At 44.3% G+C, this 19,262-nt stretch overlaps 1 protein-coding gene across 1 annotated transcript in view; it reads right to left on the bottom strand.

Annotated features, from left to right (window-relative positions):
- Window positions 1–19,262, bottom strand: part of Cfap43 (cilia and flagella associated protein 43) — an 85,486-nt gene that overhangs the window by 17,453 nt on the left and 48,771 nt on the right. Inside the window, exons 16-27 of the mRNA XM_041661891.1 lie at window positions 17,976–18,106; window positions 15,836–15,989; window positions 13,630–13,710; window positions 12,299–12,376; window positions 11,474–11,599; window positions 9,574–9,678; window positions 8,560–8,676; window positions 6,841–7,071; window positions 5,183–5,389; window positions 2,907–2,980; window positions 2,555–2,651; window positions 1,517–1,642 (exon numbers count right to left, since the gene is read on the bottom strand). Coding sequence (XP_041517825.1) covers window positions 1,517–1,642; window positions 2,555–2,651; window positions 2,907–2,980; window positions 5,183–5,389; window positions 6,841–7,071; window positions 8,560–8,676; window positions 9,574–9,678; window positions 11,474–11,599; window positions 12,299–12,376; window positions 13,630–13,710; window positions 15,836–15,989; window positions 17,976–18,106 — 1,527 coding nt within the window. The remainder of the gene's footprint in view (window positions 1–1,516; window positions 1,643–2,554; window positions 2,652–2,906; window positions 2,981–5,182; window positions 5,390–6,840; window positions 7,072–8,559; window positions 8,677–9,573; window positions 9,679–11,473; window positions 11,600–12,298; window positions 12,377–13,629; window positions 13,711–15,835; window positions 15,990–17,975; window positions 18,107–19,262) is intronic.

The following is a 19,262-nucleotide window of genomic DNA, read 5'->3' as shown; positions in this document are numbered from 1 at the left end:
CTTCAGCTTCTGCTTCCAGGCTCCTGTCTTGAGCCCTGACCTCCCTTCATGATGGGCTACAAGCTGTAAGATGAAATAAACCCTTTCTTCCGATTCAAGTTGCTTTTGGTCACTTTTGGTCATGATGTTTTATCGTGGCAATAGAAAGCAAACCAGGACAAACAATTGCATTGAATCGAGGCTGGGGCTTCACCAGAGAGCTATCATGGCCGCTCAGGGAAGTGAGGGCGAAGGCAGTAAACTACATTAAAACATGGAGAGAACACAGTTTAAGGGTCACTGCTTGTCCTCGTGTTTTCTGTTGCTGTGATAAACACTGCGACCAAAGCAGCTTGGGGAAGAACATCAGCTTACATGTCCTGGTCACAGTCATCAGGGAGGCAAGTCATGGCAGGAACTGAAACTGGGGCTAGGCAGGGGCCATGGAGGAAGCCTTCTACTACCCGGGATCACCTGCCCAAGGGTGGAACTGACCTCAGTGGGGCTAAGCCCTCCCACATCAATCAAGAAAATGTCCTATATACACGCCCACTGGCCAATCAAGTGGAGACATTTCCTTAATTCAGGAAATCTTTTCCCACTTGAGTTTGTGACAAATTGACAGAGCTACTCACAACTCCACCTTTCACTCTTTAGGCAACTCCATCCCTACCTCTCTGAACCATGACTTCTTCCACGATTAGCTCTTTGGGTTCTTTTGGCTTTTAAACTTAGTTAAAAATACAAGGGAGAACTACAGTGAATAAAAATAATAGCCAAGCAAGAGATTCAAAGTTGCTGCAAAAGACAATGCCATGATAAAGCTGGTAAGTTGTACTATCCTGTCTTGAGTGACGGTGTGGTTTTACGGCCTTCATAAAAGAATAATATTTGCCCTGTTATATAACACCAACATTTTGGGGGGTTCTTACTATGTAGCCCAGGTTTCTTAGACTCTCCTTGATGAGCCTGCCCTACCTTCCAAGTGCTGGGATTGTAGGAATGGACTATCATGCCCGATTACCAACAACTTTTATGTCTCTTCTACGGTGTGAGACATTTTCATGTGGGGATGTTTCTTTGAACTGGGAGACCATACAAATGGAACTACATTGCAAAGCCCTCAAATAAGACCTGAACTATGTGTCATGCTGGTTGTAGTTTTCCCTTCTCAAATCCTTTCGATGAGATTGAGACTGAATCAGCCAGAAGCACTACTGAACTCTAATGGCTGTAGCCCAAACAGAGCGAGCCCTTGTAATGTCTTGTGTGTGCTAGGTGTTCCTTAAGCATATGGGAAGAGAACAGAGGATCAAACGAACAGTAACCTGTGGTAAGTGTTGACATCAACAAGAATTTAAAAATATTATGTATTTCATTTTTTTAAATGTCTCCAGCCCTCAGTTTTTTTCTGTTCCAACCTCTAAGTTCTCATGGGACTTTAAGTCAAATCATTATCCCTAAGTTCTTAAAGGCATTAGGAAAATTTGACCTAGAGAGTCTAGAGATGTTTTTATTAATTTTCTGTTCTTCTAACCTTTCTGTACTTATCTCTCTCTTCATTTAGCTCCTTGACTTTTTTCTCATACTCTTTGAATTGTTTCCTTTCTTCTTCACTCCACAAAGCATCAGATTTTATCATGAAAGCAGGTTGTGGGATCACCTGGAGGCACAAGGAAAGAGCATGTTCTCGCATATATAAGCATCAATGGAGCACTACTGTGAAAACCTCCCAGCGCAGGTGACAGTTAAAAAGGGAAACATTAAGGGGGATAACCTGAGGCTTAGACGGAAGGATGTGGGAAAGCCTTACAACCGGGTTCCTATGATTCTGAGAGGATGGTGGTCATTTTAGGGTTGCCCAGACTCTTAAGTAACAGACTCAGATGGTGCTGGTATCTTTGTAGCTTGACCTGCAGGAAGACCTGGAATGACACGTCCCTGGTATGTTTGAACAACTAACTGTAGGTGATCACTAAACACTAAGCTTACTTGTTTCTTCTTCTTCTTCTTCTTCTTCTTCTTCTTCTTCTTCTTCTTCTTCTTCTTCCTCCTCCTCCTCCTCCTCCTCCTCCTCCTCCTTCTTCTTCTTCTTCTTCTTCTACTTCTTCTTTCTCCTCCTCCTTCTCCCTCCTCCTCCTTTTTTCTCCTCCTTCTTTTCTTCCTCCCTTCTTCTTCTTCTTCTTCTTCTTCTCCTTCTCCTTCTCCTCCTCCTCCTCCTTCCTCCTCCTTCCTCCTCCTCTTCCTCCTCCTTCCTCCTCCTCCTCTTCTTCTTCTTCCTCCTCCTCCTCCTTCTCCCCTTCCTTCTTCCTCCTCCTCCTTATCTTCCTCCTCCTTTTTCCTTCTTCCTTTCTCCTCCTCCTACTCCTTCTTTTCCTTTTCTTCCTCCTCCTTCTGGTGGTGGTGAGTGTATGTGAGAAAGGAAGGCAAATTTGTTGTTGGCATCTTTCTAGGTAACTGAATACTGAGGGTGGTAGAATTTCTAAAACTGAGTTTTACAGGAAACAAAATGATGAACTTTAAGTAGCTCTTTCTATCTCATTTCATCTTCCCCAAAGATGGCCAAGTAGCTCACCATTCTCAAGATGTCTTCCTTCTTGACTTCCAGAACACCTCCCATCATGTCCATCAGGCCTCTCTGTCTTGCTTCGGAGGCCTGGGAGAGAACCAGGATCAGAGAAGGTAATTAAAATAGAATAGACAGTTAACGACAGTCAACAGAGTTAACGTGTCAGGCAGCTGCCCGCCTGCCATTACAACGATTACATTTGGGACTTGAGAAATGCCAGAAACATGAGGAGAGAACAGAAGGACAGCAGGCGAGATCCAAATGACCTCTGGACTGTGACAATGCATGGGTGTTTCTAAGATGGAGAGGAGGGTTGGGGCACCACTGAGCAAAGCCACATACCAGCGCCTGCTGCTGTTGCTCCATTTCAAAGGGTGTGGTCATTTCTGTTTTCGATTTTTGCCATGGAGCAAGGAATTTTTGAAATGAAATCTGAAAGAGAAAGTATAGACTTTTTGTTTGTTTGTTTTTTGCTAGTTTCTATAAAAATATCAAGTCATATTTTCCTTCCACATTCTGGGAAAAGTTAAAAGATATTAAAGGAGGGGGTTTGAAAGAGCATTGCAGATTTTCAACCAGTTTTCTGCTGTAGGATGAAGGTCTAAAATGAGAGCAAGGAAAAATGGGTCCTCGCTCATCTCTTACCTCTCGGGTGCTGACTCCTCTGAGGAAGAATTTTGCTTAGATAAAGGCAGAATGGTGGGAATTAGAAGAATCACATAACTCATACCCAAAAAGATAGAGTTCCTAAAGTTAAGAGCCTGGGGCGGTAAAGGAGCCCTGAGCCAGAATGTGCAGTCAGAATAGGAAACTCACTAGACAAGGAGGAGGTGAGAGAAAAGCTCTGTTGGCTTTACTCGCATTACTGGTGTGGGCAGCCTGTGTGTGGCCCAGGCAGAGCAAGGGCATCGCACATCTGGCAGAACAACTGTTCTCCCGAGTGTAGAATGGCTTAGAGCTAACACCAAGCAGAGCTGGGGATTCACTAACATTGCAAAAGTGATTGTCAGGACAGGGGCCTTAGAGGGTGGCAGGGTGAGGTCTCAGGATGTACAGCAATAGGCAAGGAAAACGACCACACAGGTGGAGGGGAAGAGACTGTCCTCTGAAGCATGGCCACGGACAGTGTTCAGATCTCAGCTCTTACTCATCACCTGGGAGACTATGCTCAAGCTACTTCTCTGTGCCTCGCTTTCCCCATCTGTGAAATGGGATCAAGCTTGTCTAATCACACATGCATCCCAGTCTTGCTGGGGCCCTTAGAATGGTACCCAATGTCTAACATAGATCACAAAGAGTGTCACTTCTACCCATGATTATCTTTCATTCCCCAAATAATTTCAGTTTATTTCATATGAGCCAGAGATTTCCTTTGTGTATTTCCTCTGTATTTTTAATTCTAAAAAGATGGATATGTAGTCCTTTCTAAGCACTTTGGCTTTTTATTTTCAACTGCTTCTGTGGACATTGGAGACCATCCATCCATCATCCATCCATCATCCATCCATCCACCCATCCATCCATCCATCATCCATCCATCCATCCATCATCCATCCATCCACCCATCCACCCATCCATCCATCCATCCATCCATCCATCCATCATCCATCTGTAGTAATATGAGTGGCGGGGCTGCGTCCCCAGCACCCCGGCTGCCCACATGGCTAGCTTATGCTCCGAAATAATTACATGGAAATGGTATTCTTTTAAACACTGCTTGGCCCTTTAGCTCTAGCCCTTACTGGCTAATTCTGATATCCCGATCAACCCATCTCTAATAATCTGTGAGCACCGGTCTTAGTGAGCACCGGTCTTACAGGGAAGATTCTAGCCTACGTCCATCCTGGGTCGGAGCTTCATCGCGTGTGTCTGCCCAGGCGCAGGGAGCATGGCGTCTCTGTCTGAGGCGTCTTACCTCACTTCCTCTTCCTCCCAGCATTCTGTTCTGTTTACTCCACCCACCTATGTTCTAAGCTATGAGCAGCCCAAGCAGTTTGTTTATTACTTAACCAATGAAATCAACAGATTGATATATGACACTCCCACATCATCCATCCACCCATCCATCCATCCATCCATCCATCTACCCATCATCCATCCATCCATCCACCCATCATCCATCCATCCATCCATCCATCATCCATCATCCATCCATCCATCCATCCATCCCGTCTCCCTGAGGCCTATATTGCTCCAAATGACCTTGAAAATTACCCACACTCCATCCGCTTCAATGGCCTGTTGGGGTTCTACTTCTAGTACCTGTACCCAAGGAGCTCCTTTTCAGGCATACCTGGCATTGGAACTAGAGTCTCACTGAGATGAACTGTCCTCTCTAGTAGAAGAGACGTAAAGTGGAATTGCCATAGGAGGTTAAACTGCACAGAGACATGAGCTGAAGCTGAAGACAGTCTTCTGGACACCCCACAACGTCCCAGCCTTGGACTCCTGATCTCTCTAGGTTTGATGTTTAGATCGTCCCTGGATCCATGGGATTCCTCTTATTGCTGTCCTCTGTAACTAAGTGCTGTCTAGCACAGCTGCTTCTAAAACTAGTGCAGACAAGAGGATGGACAAACCAGAGCTAGGAAGATCTCCTAAGACACGGGAAGGGATAAGATGGCTGGCCTGTACCTCATCATCTTCCACAACAAGGGCTCTTTCTGGCTTCTCACAGTCTTCAAACACTGGTTGCCAGACCTTTTCTTCCAGTTCCAGGTCTGTAATAATTTCTTCAATTCTAACATTCCTTTCTTTCACGCGTGCAATTTCAATCTCTTTTTGTTTATAGGCGGCATCAAATTCGCTGTTGAAAGCCTTTTTTACCTTGTAAATGATATCCTGAAATATCAATAGGTTACTGAAGACGCATCATGTCTTATGTCTTTTCTGGTAACACAATCCAATATACAACTCTAAGATCATTCCAGAAAATATCATTTAGGAAGGTCAAAATTGTCTTCCCAGACTGGTATTTACAGCAAGTCATTTCTAGGTTTAATAATATACAGGGGTAGCTTGCTGGGTTTGGATTAAGGCCGCAGCAATATTTACACCCTAACTGCCTCCTTCCTAAGATGTGAGCTGTAATTCAACATGTAGGTCTGCTGGGAAGTACCAACGGGTGCTTGGAAGCTTATTGGACAGTTCTATTTTTTTTTGCATGTCCTTAAAAATCTACTATAAAAAATTTTAAAGCAATATACAGAACTCAGCACCTCTTCCTTGGAAATCTGATGGAGGAGATGCGGAGAAAAGAAGCAATGATGTTTGGAGAGTCTTGCAGAGAAGGACCACTGTTCCTGTATGCTTCCTTTATAGAGTTAAGTCATTCTCAAATAGAAGGGGGAAGATGAATAAGCCAACTAGGTCAGCCAATAGCTATGGGGATCCAAGTGGATTGCCCCAACTCAACCCAAGTGCTTAAGGTTCAACTCAAAGTGGCAACTCTAATTCAAACTCAGGTTTATGTTAAGTCAAAGTCTGGTCCATCAGTTTCTCCCACTAAAGATGAAATCATGAAAGTAGGCTGGGCATGATTTTAACACCTAGGACTATAGGTATTTGGGGCTCAGATGACCTCCTTAAAGATAGACAGCAACCGAAAGAGGGGTGATTAAGCAGTTCTGTGTATAAATAAACAGATATGCCATGGGTAGGAGGAGGAGAAGAGAATGGGAAGCAAGGGCTGAGCCCCATGGAAAGGGGGACAGAAACTGGAGACACAGCTGAAGAACTTTGGAGAGTGGGAATAGCTAATGGAATTTCAAATGACTTACAACCTTAGCTATTGATTTAAACAGGATATTCACTAGAGACTTCTCGTTCTAGGTGTATTCTGAGACTGTTTCCTTTGGCAGAAGTCAAGGAGTGGGAGCTAGCAGCCAGAGGAACCTCATACTTATTTTAAGGTCATTGTATTTCTCTGTGTTAAGTAGACAGATCACATCCTGATTTTACAAGATCCAGAGTGATGCATGGGTTACTGGGCATGTGGAATTGAAGCGTTTCTTTGAGTCAACTAAAGTTCTAATAAGAACGTCTGTTGTGTCTGCTAAGGAAAACCATTCCCTAGAAACCTTGGCATCGTCAAATCCAGTTTGAATGGGTGGGAGTATCTTTTGCATACAAGCTCTGTCTGTAAGACATGAAAGCTAGTCATCTGTGTATTTCTCAAAGGTTATAGAGGTATTACTTGACTACTGCTATGTTTCTATGTGAGCCCTTGAAAGGAACATTGTGGGGGAAATGTCAGAGTTTTTTTTTTAATAAAAAAAAAGAAAGCCACTCACTTTTAGTAATATAATTTGGTTGATTTTCTCCTCTCTGGAATGAAGTTCCAATTGACTTGTCAACAGAGACGTATCTGCCCCAAAATCAGTACTCAAACTACCAAGCATGTAGTTGGGCAGGCTGGTGTCTTTTACTACATTTTCTTCATCTTCTTCTTCTTCATCCTCCTCGTCATGATGCTTTTTAAGCATAGTGGCCGAAGACTGGACTTCTACAATTTCCTTCCGTAGCTAAGCATAGGGAAGAGATGACATGTAGTTCGTGCAATCAGAATTCCACCAAGGGCAAGTTTTAGGTGATTTAATTATTTCAACAATCAGTGTAAGAGCTTAAATTGTCTTGCCAACAATTTGGCTCAATAGGATGGATGCTGAGATGGCTACAGAAGAGAATAAAGCTTCAGAAACTGACTCACTGTAAATCAAAAGAATAAAAGCCACCCTTGCTAGTCCATAGTATTTACGTTTCTGTGTCAGGATGATACCTGCTTGTAAATATTCTGAGTTTCTCTTGGTACTTAAACCAGAAAAAAAAAAACTTCTCCTCATATTTTATCAAGGAACTTGTTCACATGGGATTAGAGAGTGTAAGTTGATTTAAGTATGCCTTCATTTTATGTTTCAGAAAAAGAGGGGGTACAAAGTTCTGGCCAAAACTAAGTTATGCCACAGGGACACTTTTTACTGCTTTGATGGAGACTGTTGTTTAGAAATTGTAACTGGGATTGCTTTAGGGAAATCATAAATTTCATCAACATAGATTCAGTTTCATCTTTGGTCAATGACCATAAAGCATGGTCCCTAATGTGAGGGAGGACAAAGAAGGGATTGTAGATCCAGACAGCCTCTGAGCAGGATATGAGAAGCGCCCAAGGTACAGCTTTAAAAATCAAATTCTCATATTCAAAGACTAATCAACATATAGGCTATAGACTCCTTTTTTGCTATTTGGATATAGGATTATATATTTATGAGGATACAGCCTATAAATTAACAAGGAATATAAATGTACAATATATATAAACTTAATATTAATTTAATCTCAGCACAACTCCACATGATGGGGACTGTCCTAGCTAGGGCTTCTTTCCTTCCTTCCTTTCTTCCTTTCTTTCTTTCTTTCTTTCTTTCTTTCTTTCTCTTGTTTTGGTTTTTCAAGACAGGGACTCTCTGTAGCTTTGGAGCCTGTCCTGAAATTAGCCCTTGCAGACCAGGCTGGCCTTGAACTCACAAAGATTTGCCTGCCTCTGCTCCCGGAGTGCTGAGATTAAAGGTGTGTGCCACCACCGCCCAGCTCTAGCTAGGGTTTCCATTGCTGTGATAAAACACCATGACAAAAGCAACCTGAGGAGGAAAGGGTTGATTTGGCTCACACTTCCACATTACTGTTCATCACTGAAGGAAGCAAAGACAAGAACTCAAGCAGGGCAGGGACATGCAGGCAGGAGCGGATGCAGAGGCCACAGAGCAATGCTGCTTACTAGCGTGCTCAGCCTGCTTTCTTCTAGAATCTCAGGCCACCAGCCCAGGAATGGCACCACCCTCTGTGGGCTGTTCTTTCCCACATCAATTGCTAATTAAGACAATGTTCTACAGCGGGTTCTTATGGAGGCAATTTCTCAGCTGAGGTTCCTTCAATTCTGAAGACCCTAGCCAGCGCGGGGACCCTAAATAAATTACATCATGTATGTAAACACCCCCCCATGTTTAAAGTGGTACCTTAAGACACTCTGCCTCGGTCTTCTTTTCCTGCAGAACTCTGTTCAACTGCTGCAGCTCTTCTTCTGTACGCGCTTTCATGGGGAAGTTCTCAACCACATAGGGGATATGGAAGCACTCGGGTGGAAACCAAGATGGATCAAGTTCATTTCTACTATACTTGTGGGCATCAGGGGAGCATAGGGGATGTTTCCTTTCATTAAAATCAATCCAGAGGTTATTACACAGTGAGAGGAGCTGACCCCGGGACCTTTAGAATGAAGCGGTGTAGCGCTGTTCTTATGGGCATGACTTTTGCATAAAACAGCAAGCTTTTGTGAAGGGATTCGTTCTACAGCAATGATTCTCAAGACCAACTTTCCCCACATCCTCCTCTCCTGGATACACTGGGAGTGTCTCAAGACCTTTTCTATTGCTACTTTAGTAGTCTGAAGGTGTCCTTGTTAGTAGATAGAGGCCAAGGAGGGTGGAAAACATCTGTCAGGACATAGGGCAGCTCTGGCAAAAGAATTGTCTGCCCCCACCGATGCCGCTCACGCTACCCAATTCCATACGTGTGCGGTGGCTTTATCACCCACGTGGGGATAGGAAGGGAAAGGCATATTTGAAAGAGGGAAAAGGTGCTGTAGTACCTATTTAAGGACACGCGCATAGAGCGAGATGCTTGATTACCCAATGTGATTAAGAGAATAGCCATTTAGAACATGCCACGGTAAGCAGAGGCATGAATGCAGTGTCTTGTCTGCCTTTTAATCTGTGTAGAGCATGGTTAGATAGCCTTTTGGGGTGGCAGGCACTAAGAGAAGGGTGCGGGGCAACACGGGACAGAGGAAAAGGTACTAAGGGCAACCTGGAAGTGCACCGTCTTCGAAGCGCATGAGACTGAGCAGAGGGGAGAATGAATCAAAGGAAGGTGTGAGAACTGGTGGAATCCGTCACGGGCGGTGCCAAGGGATGTTTTAATGAGAGTTCTCATCAGCTGGGATTCTGTGCTCGGGGTCACGTGTGCATTACCTTCAGAGCTCGGCCCTTCACAGCCATGGAATTCCAGCACTCCTCCCGGATGAGCTCAGTTAAATAGCTCTTGGCCAAGTTATGCATCTCCACATCTTTTCTTATCTTAAAGTAAGGGAAAGATCAAAGTGAAAATATGGCTGCGTAGGAAAAAATATGTTATCACCAGCTCGCTAGCTAGTCAGAGATGCCCAGTTAGTGGGAGTGTTTTTACAGAATTTCCCACAGCTGCCCTACACTGCGGTGAACTTCTGGGCCACGCAGTCCTATTCCCAAGGCTTGGGTCAAGGCTTAGATTCCCTGCCTCGAAGACTGTTGGGTCAATATGAAGGCCTGTAAGGGAGGCCAGGTGACAACCATGAACAAAAGGGGCTGTGTAGACAGACACGCACTAGGGGTAATGAAAGCGGAATGACTGACCCAGACAGACCTGTGGAAGTCAAGTGCCATGTCTTCCTGGGTTCTCTCTGTACAGACACATGCACATGTGTATGTAGTACACGCTAGAGGACGACGTCAAGTGTCCTCCCTCAGAACATCATGTTTGAGACAGGATCGCTCACTGTCCCAGGGCTCTCCATGTAGGCTAGGTAGCTGGTTTGTTGAGTTTCAGGAACTTCCTCATCTCAGCCTCCCCAGTTCCAGGACTACAGAGAGAGGGAGCTACACCCAACTTTGTTTTGTTTTTAAGTCTTTCCAGTCCCCTCTCCCTGTTTTATCAAAAGACTGAAACCTGTATTTTCATATAATGCAACAGGATATTCAATGCTAGCTTCATTCCTGTCTGCACATATGAAGGACCAGTTCGTGGCCTGTGTCTGAAAATTTTTACTTAATTCCTCTTTTATTTATGTTTACAATAAAATAATATCCACTTATCTAGGGAACTGGATTATTTACTTTTTAAAAATTTATAAGCATACATGTAGCTTCAATTGGCTTTATTTGCTGATATCCCATAATAGATAAGCAATTAAGTGTCCCTGTTTAAGAGTCTGCCCAAAAACACAGTGTGAAAGTGAACCACAGCAGTTCTTGTTCCTCAGATTCTTGTCTACCAACTTCCTTGTGTTTCACTCTGATGGCAGGATTATTTACAAACTGGTTAAAAATAATCTCTCATGTAGTGACATTTTATTTGTATTTCATTAAATGAAGCTTGCCTGAAGATCAGAGTGCAGAGCTAAGCCACTAGAGGCCAGGCAATGGTAGCACACACCTTTAATCCCAGGACTCAGGAGACAGAGGCAGGCAGATCTCTGTGAGTTCAAGGCCACTCTGGGCTACACAAGGTTGACCCAGAAACAGATCCAGGTGTTGCTGGCTCACACCTTTAACCCCAGTGTTTGGGAATCACACATCTTTAAACGGAGCACTATGGAAGTGGAGATAGGAGTGTTATGGCTGGGCAGAGAGAGGAATATAAAGGCTAAGAGATAGGAACTCACTGGAGTGTGGAGTCTGAGGTTTGGTGGAGACACAGTGCAGTCTAGGCAGCCTGAGGATCGCCCCTTTGGTCTGAGCATTGGTAAAGGTAAAAAGGTCTCTCTAGTGGCGTACAGCTTTGCTTTTCTGACCTTCAGCTTTAGCCCCTGTATCTGACCCTGGGTTTTTATCATTCACGCTACACTGACTGGAGCACTAGGGTCATTGAGACCCCTGACTTGGGGGTTCCTCTTCTTCTCTCAAGGACTCATATTTTACACTCAGATGTGCTAACAGTTAGGTGGGTTTATGGTGCCAGGTGTTAGTGATTCTCTTCAGGAGTTAAATCTGGGGTTGGTATTTCTTCCAAAGACCAGAGTGTTGGGAGAGTTACATGGGAAGAGCCTTTCTCGGCATCACTCTGTTTTACGTCTCTCACGTCCCCCTTGGGGACTTCAGGGAGGCCCTTTCATACCTTTGCCACCTCCTCCTCGCTCTCATCGTGAAGCCTCTCCAGCTCCTCAAGGTCCAGGCAGAATTCCTGTTCCTCTAACTTTGCAATTGGTTCCACTTTTTTATTTTCTTCCATCATGTCCGTAATCTGAAGTTTGAAATACGAAGGCGTGTTGGTGGGTAAAGAGTGGAACACTAGAGCAGGTGGTGTGCTCTCTGGACATACTGTGAGATAAGGAATTCCATTCTAGGCTTATTGTGGTTATCAAAGTTTTAGGAATCTATATAGAAATCCATTCATCTAATGACAAACAGCAGCTTGTCTCTGCGCTGGAGTGGATTCCCTGAGGAGACAGATCTCTGGGCAGGAAGGCCAGGAAGCTCGTTGCTTCTGGAGAGGGTTATAGAGAGTTATGTTGGTTAGGCTAATTAAGGTAGGAAGATTCTTGGAGAAAGTGAGTGGCTGTGTTCTCAGGAATGCATATGTAAATATGTCAAGAAACGGTAGAAGGAGGCCGTTTGGAAAGATGGAGGCACACAACAGAAAAGGTAGGGAAAGCACAAGAGCCATGGTGAAGGGCAGTAGGGCAGAGGCCGCTTTTAAAGGAAAAAAGTCAGTGTCTAACTTTGAAGAAAATAGGTATTAAAATACCACGTAAAATGGGGCATTTGGGGGAAGCAGAGGGAGAACACACTGTTTGTTTAACACTGAAGTGTGATATAGCTAAGTTTTGACCCTGTTAGAATACCCTGGAAACCTCCTCATATGGTGTGAAACAAAATAAGATGAAAATGTAATTTTTGATGGAAGGCTGGTGCATTTCAGTGCATGCAGCCATGCACTTACAGTTCGAGAAAGCTCCTTGATTCCTCTTTTGATCTCTTTTCTTTTCTGTGAAAACAGTCTGACCTCGTTTTTGATGGCCTGAAATGGAGCAAGCACCTCACTTAGTAAGGCGGGAGAAGATGACGGGAGAATGAGGAGTTACTCTGATAGATACATAGGCAGCATTTCTTTAAAAGGGAAATAGAACATTGGCAAAGACTATAAAATATACAGGGGTGGGGCATGGCTCACCCAGAAAAGATTTGCCACACGATTGAGAGCACCAAAGTTTGGATCCCCAGAAACGCACATAAATGCCAGGTGTGTACGGCAGCCCGCCTGTAATTCCAGGCTCAGAAGGTGAGTCCCTAGAGCAAGCTGGACAGCAACACTAAGCATATTGGTAAGCTCTGAGTTTGATTAAGTCCCTGCTTCAGTGAGTAAGGTGGAAGAGTGGTAGAGACTATCCCCGACATCCACCTTGAGCCGCCACATGGACAAACATATGCACATGAGCCAGCACACATACATGCACACACGCACACGAGCCAACACTTGAATATGCATTCAAGAAAGAAAAAAGCAAACTATGAAATCATATCCCTGTGATACTTGCTTAAATCTAGTTGTTTGAAAATGACCACCGAGACACATCAAACTGATGTCAATCATACGAATTGGAAATAAGTAGTGATAAGCAAATAGTGAACAACCGACAAAGGAGCACTAGCCTAATGTGCCCCTTGGCCTGAACCTGAGTGAGACTGGGTCCAGACTTTACCTTCAGCCTGGTGCTCACTTTATAATGTCCTCAGCCAGAGTAGCCTTTCTGTTTCCAGCCCACCCTTTTAAGACAACATTCCTCAGAACACAAACATGGAATCTCACGGGTCCTCCTTGGTTTTGGCTTTCCTGGATACTTTTGTTGGGTTTCTGGTTAAGTATATACATATATTTTTATTTGGTTTTTCGAGACAGGGTTTCTCTGTGTAGCCCTGGCCATCCTGGAACTCGTTCTGGCTTAGGTGTGTATTTGCTTTTAGGAAAGTCATTTGTACAATGCAATGTACTGCAAGCTGTGTCTCATATAACATTCTAACTCTCCCCCTAGGTTTCCATAGAAACAGAATGCAGTGGGCACATCACAGAGTATTACTTCAAACCTGTTTCATGTTTTATAAATATCTTCTCGTGGGCTGAGTATGGTAGTGCATACCTTTAGTCCCAGCACTCAGAAGGCAGAGGAAGGTGGATCTCTTGAGTTTGAGGCTATCCTGGTCTATGGAGCAAGTTCCAGAACAATCAGATTGATACAGAGAAACCATGTCTCAAACAAACAAACAAACAAATACCTCTTTACTTTTTTGTTGGATCCAAGAAATTTCCTTGTCAGAATGGATAGCTAATTCCTCTTGTGATGAGTCCAAGCTCAGCTTTTTCTAAGAGAAATTGGAAGGAGACAGAAAGGTCTCACAAAGTGTCAAGCTCTTTTCTCACCCCACTTCACTGAACCCCATTTGCACTTGTCCCACTTAAAAAGAACCACAGACACATGCCTGCCTAGATGCTTTAATCCTCACACCTCTGTCCCAAGAAAATAAAGATGTTTTAAAGACTGATTGTTGTGGAAATTACTTTGACTATGTAAAGATATGTTTCATTTGTTCATGCTGCATTTGTTTAATGATGTAAGGATTGCATTTGTTTCACCTTGTCTGCCTAAGGCATCTGATTGGTCTAATAAATAGCTAAATGACCAATAGATAGGCAGGAGAAAGGATAGGTGGGGCTAGTGGGCAGAGAGAATAAATAGAAGGAGGAATCTAAGATGGAGAAGAAGAGAGAAGAGAATGGGAAGAATGAGGGGGATGTGCCTTGCTGTGGGATAATGCTCTTGTACCCTGTAAAGATTTGTCACTTGTATTGGTTTAATAAAACGCTGATAGGCCAGTAGCCAAGCAGGAAGTAATAGGCAGGGCAACCAGACTAGGAGAATTCTGGGAAAAGGAAAGGCTCTGTCTGTAGTCACCAGCCAGATGCAGAGGAAGCAAGACGAGAATGCTTCACTGAATAAGGTATCAAGCCACGTGGCTAAACATAGATAAGAATGATGGGCTAATTTAAGTTGTAAAAGCTAGTTAATAATAATCCTGAGCTAATAGGTCAACCAGTTTATAATCAATAAAAGCCTCTGTGTGTTTTGTTAGGACTGAATAGCTGCAGGACTGGGAGGCACAGAACTCTGTCAACAGCTACCAACCAGTCAGACAGAGATATCAGGAGAGATATACAGAAGGAAGAGTCCTGAGGCAAAAGGTAGAGAAAGAGAAACAGGTTTATTTACGTTAAAAAAGCTAGCCAGAAATGAGCCTGGGCTAGCCTGAGCATTCATAACTAATAATAAGTCTTTGTGTCATGATTTGAAGGTCTCCACACATCATATACCAAGCAACTTGTCCCCCTGTCCTGAGTTCTCTTGCCCCTCCTCTTTCTTATGGAGAGGCTAGTCCAGCGAACATTGCTTCCCGACCCTTCTTATTCTACTTGTCCACTAATCATCTGCTTGTGTGCTTATGTTTCCATCTCTCTGAGCTCCAGCAGCCCCATGGGAATATCAGAAAAAAAAGTCTTCGCCATCATGGTGGTGTCTGTCCTAGGTCAACACTTTGTAGGCACCCAATCGTTATTTGTTGAACCCCTTTCTGCTCTGTTGTGATAGTTTTTCTTTTGTGGTGGGTTCATATATAAAAATGTAATAGGCAGAGGCAGGCCAATCTCTGAGTTTGAGGCTAGCCTGCTATATAAGCGGGTTCCATGACAGTCAATGCTATACAATGAGACTTTGTCTTAGAAATAAAGACAAAAACAAGAAAAAACCAACCAACCCATAACTGGCAATGAAAGTGTACAAACCCCAAGCAATGCCCATTGCTTCAGGATGCCCAATCAGACTATGTGAAGGTATAGAAAGGTGTGCAGAGTTTGAGAGCAGACAACTATTTCAGGGGCTTCCTTAAGCTAGCTATATGATATTTTTAAGTGAGCTCATCACAATAAAGTGATTTTTACTTAATTTGAAAAAGTATTTGTTGAAAAATAAAATAAATATTTCTAGACATACCCTTCTTAAATTATGAATATGATATGAAGTAGAGAGACTGCTTTGACCAAACACTAATATTGGTTAAAAAATTTTTTTGAGGAAGCCCAGATCTTATAGTTTAAGTGAAATTTGAGATATAATATTTGTGATCCTTTTAAGAAAAGATGAGTTTTCTAACAGATGTAGCTTATATTCTAGTTGAAAAAACACTGGGTAAGAAGAAATAGTATGCCAGGTGGTAGTGGCACACACCTTTAATCCCAGCACTCGGGAGGCAGAGGCAGGCAGATCTCTGCGAGTTCAAGGCCAGCCAGGTTTACAGAGCGAGTTCCAGGACAGCTAGTCCTGTTCTGTTACACAGAGAAACCTTGTCTTAAACAAACAAACAAGTAAAAAAAAAAAAACCCTGAAAACTTCCATCTTATCTATAAAGAGGGAGAAAGTGAGCTAGCTACACCGGATTCTGTTGGCTCCTCTTCTTGCTTCACATCTTGGGAAACTCCTGATGTGACTAAATATTCATTTTCTTTTTCCACCGTTTTGCTCAGACTGGCTATTAGTTGTTGGCAGTGTTCAATGATCTCATTTGCTAAGTTTGCTCCAAGCCGCCTAATGAGAGAGAGAGAGAGAGAGAGAGAGAGAGAGAGAGAACACAGATTCATACAATCAGTTTAAGATCATCACACTTAGCAGTGTTCTTCCCAGACAACTACAGAGAAACCTGGGGAGTTCTCCACGGTGACCTTCAGTCACTGGACCTCCATTTCTCAGAAGAGGATCCTTTCATGTACCTGACCCTTCTTGGGTGGTCTCCCCTTATGTTGTCCTGTACCTTCACCCAAAATGGCCTTTGGCCACCACACAGAAGAGCCAGTGCTGTAACTGGGCCCCCAGAATGCACCAGGATTCATCATAAACATGATCTCATTATTTGATTTGACCCTCACAGCCGAACCCGACAGGTTATTTCCATGCCACACCCTAAGGCATCTTGAACTTCACACTTCTACCACTGGGAGGGCTTGGAAAAAGGCCTTCCTGGGCTACTTACTCCTCTGGTTAGGTTCTCTTGTTACCTAGGAAAGTGGGCCACCAGTTGAATTGCCTCCATTAAACTGGCCTGCGAGCGTGTCTCTGGGGCATTATCTTGATTGCTGAGGTAACAGGGCCCAGCATACAGTGAGCAGCGCCATCCCTTGGTAGGGCGGTCTGTGCCATATACACAAGCTAGGGGAGGCTAGCCAACAAGCAGTGTTGTTTAAGCTCCCGCCTTGGCTTCCCTCATAGATGGACTACAACTACGCAAGCGGAAATAAATCTTGTCTTCCCCAAGTTTCATCTGGTGTCTTCCCCAAGTTTCATCTGGTCGTAGCATTTATCAGGGCAACAGAAAAGCAAAGTAGAACAGGAGTTGACACTCTGAGGCCGTTAGAGGGGAGGGCACCCGGACAGGGATTTCTAACAGAAGCTGCAGACTGCCGACCTTGAGCGACACTGTTCTAGACAACTCAGAGCAGTGTTTCTCGGCCTTCTTGATGCTGCAAACCTTTCACAGAGTTCATGTTGTGGTGACCCCAACCATAAAATGATTTTCTTGTTGCTTCATAGCTGCAATTTTGCTATTGTTATGAATCATAGTGGAAGTAATTGACATGCAGGGTACCTGGTATGCGACCCCCCCCCCAAGGGGTCATGACCCATGGGTTGCAAACCACTGACTTAGAGGTTTCATTGAAGATGTATGGGTCACAAGGCTCCTAAGTCCTGGACCAAGGTTCCAATCAACTTTGTTTAGTGTGGGAGTTCAGGTGGCCTTCTTTTCTAAATAGAGCACCTACTCTTGCTGTGGCTGGAGACACTGTTTATTCACTGGTTGGAAAGGGCAGGCTATGACTTATTTGATGCAAATTTCTATTTTTTACTCAGGGTTTTCCTGTATGAAATGGATATGATGATGGCCACTTCCAAACAGGTCCTTGAGATAAGCAGCATCCCAAATGTTATGATACAAAATCCCCATGGTATTCACTTTTCCATGATACCAAGGAAAGCCAAGTTTTAAAGGTACGGTTACTGAAGTAAGTGATGTCCCTCAGTGTCTCCCATGAGACAGCCTTTAAAGTCCAAGCTGTCTTTTGGGTGTCACATTGAAACATAGGTTGAATCAATTCCTGGAGATGGCCACAACTCCTCCTAGAGCATCCTTTCAAATACAGCCAACCATCCAAAGGCCACACTCTGGACAGCTCCTGGGGAGAGGGGAGCTCTCACACTTAGGGCCATTGAGGCTACTAAGAGCCTTGGGGTCAAGTTCCTACAACAAGAAGTAGCTCCTATCCCTCAGAACTTGATCTCACCCATCCCAGTTCACACCTATCCTTCTAGATCCTTCTTTCAGAGACGATGGTTCTGGCCATGTTTCTTCCTCATCACCCTTCTCCACCCTGGGGCTCCCACAAGGCTCCTACAGCAAGCACGGGGTGTGTGCCCTCTCCTCCCGGATCTCTGCGTGTAACAGTCTATCTCTTGAGATACTGGTCTTCTGAGTTTAAAACACCACAGTACACCGCATTGCTGCCTGTGCGCCGTACGTACTTCCACTTGAGGTAGACGAGGGTGCCGTCATCTTTCCCGTTCACCAGGATGTGCTGGCCATCCATGGACATTTTTATGTACTGGATCCCGTGCCCCTGGTGAGAATGACTCCGACACCGGGCAAACGTTTCCTTCATGGTTTTAGGGATAGAATGGAGAAACTATAAACGCAATTCTCTAGCATTTTTTCCAGCATCATATATACTTTTGCTAATGGGTAATTTTGTTGCCCTTCTGATGACATTTTAGTCAGTACAGAGGCAGTTCTTGACAGAACACAGTACCTAAAACCCCTAGTTCAAACAACATTGATTTATTTTCCCACTACTTTGTGTAACGTGGAAGGACAGCGATCAGAACCAGTGGCTTAAACCAGGCAATCAGCCACTCCGTCAGCAAACTTGCTTAAAGCTGTGGAGTTAGAGGAGGGACCTTAAGGGAACACAATTAGGATGCCTTCAAGAGTCAGAGGTCCATGGGCAGGCCCGTAGGCGGACTCAGACAAGGGTCTCACTGCCCTCTCCTGCTCTTTCAGAAGGGATGAGGGCAGCAACAACAAGCCAAGCCCCCCCCCCCCCCTGCCAGAGTGGCGTTGCAGACAAGCACATCATTTCCTCCCTTGAGTCCCCAGCGGGCAGGGAGCAGGTTCCCTAACTTCACCACGGAGCGCTGGACGTTCAGAGCCTCTCAGGAAGTCTCCAGGGAAAAGCTTAATAGTAGGAAACTGGACAGGAGCCCTTCTGCAGTGCCTTGCCCATGCTCTGTGTGTGCTGTCTGGGGCTTCCTCCTTTAGAGGGGCAGGCCGACTGGAAAGACTCTTAAAGATCATTAACATGCTCAGTGAGTCAAGAAAAAGGAAAGAAATTGGGTCAATTTTCCTAGGAAGCGGATTCCTCTTCCACGCGTTTTGTTTCTGCCTAAAATCCATGTGCATACTTAATGCTGAGAAATTATTCCTATTTAATCACAGGTATGTATGGGCATGAGCACGGGAGTATGTGTGGGCATGAGCATGGGAGTATGTGTGGGCATGAGCATGGGAGTATGTGTGTGCACAGGAGTATGTGTGGGCATGAGCATGGGAGTATGTGTGTTCACAGGAGTATGTGTGGGCATGTGCACAGGAGTATGTGTGTGCACAGGAGTATGTGTGGGCATGTGCACAGGAGTATGTGTGTGCACAGGAGTATGTGTGGGCATGAGCACGGGAGTATGTGTGTGCACAGGAGTATGTGTGTGCACAGGAGTATGTGTGTGCACAGGAGTATGTGTGTGCACAGGAGTATA

Source organism: Microtus oregoni, unplaced genomic scaffold (genome assembly GCF_018167655.1).
Source record: "Microtus oregoni isolate MIOR12 unplaced genomic scaffold, Mior012 000012F_ref0000307, whole genome shotgun sequence".
Taxonomy (NCBI): Eukaryota; Metazoa; Chordata; class Mammalia; order Rodentia; family Cricetidae; genus Microtus; species Microtus oregoni.
The sequence above is the reverse complement of the archived record's forward strand: the minus strand, read 5'-3'. Positions and strand labels throughout refer to the sequence as shown.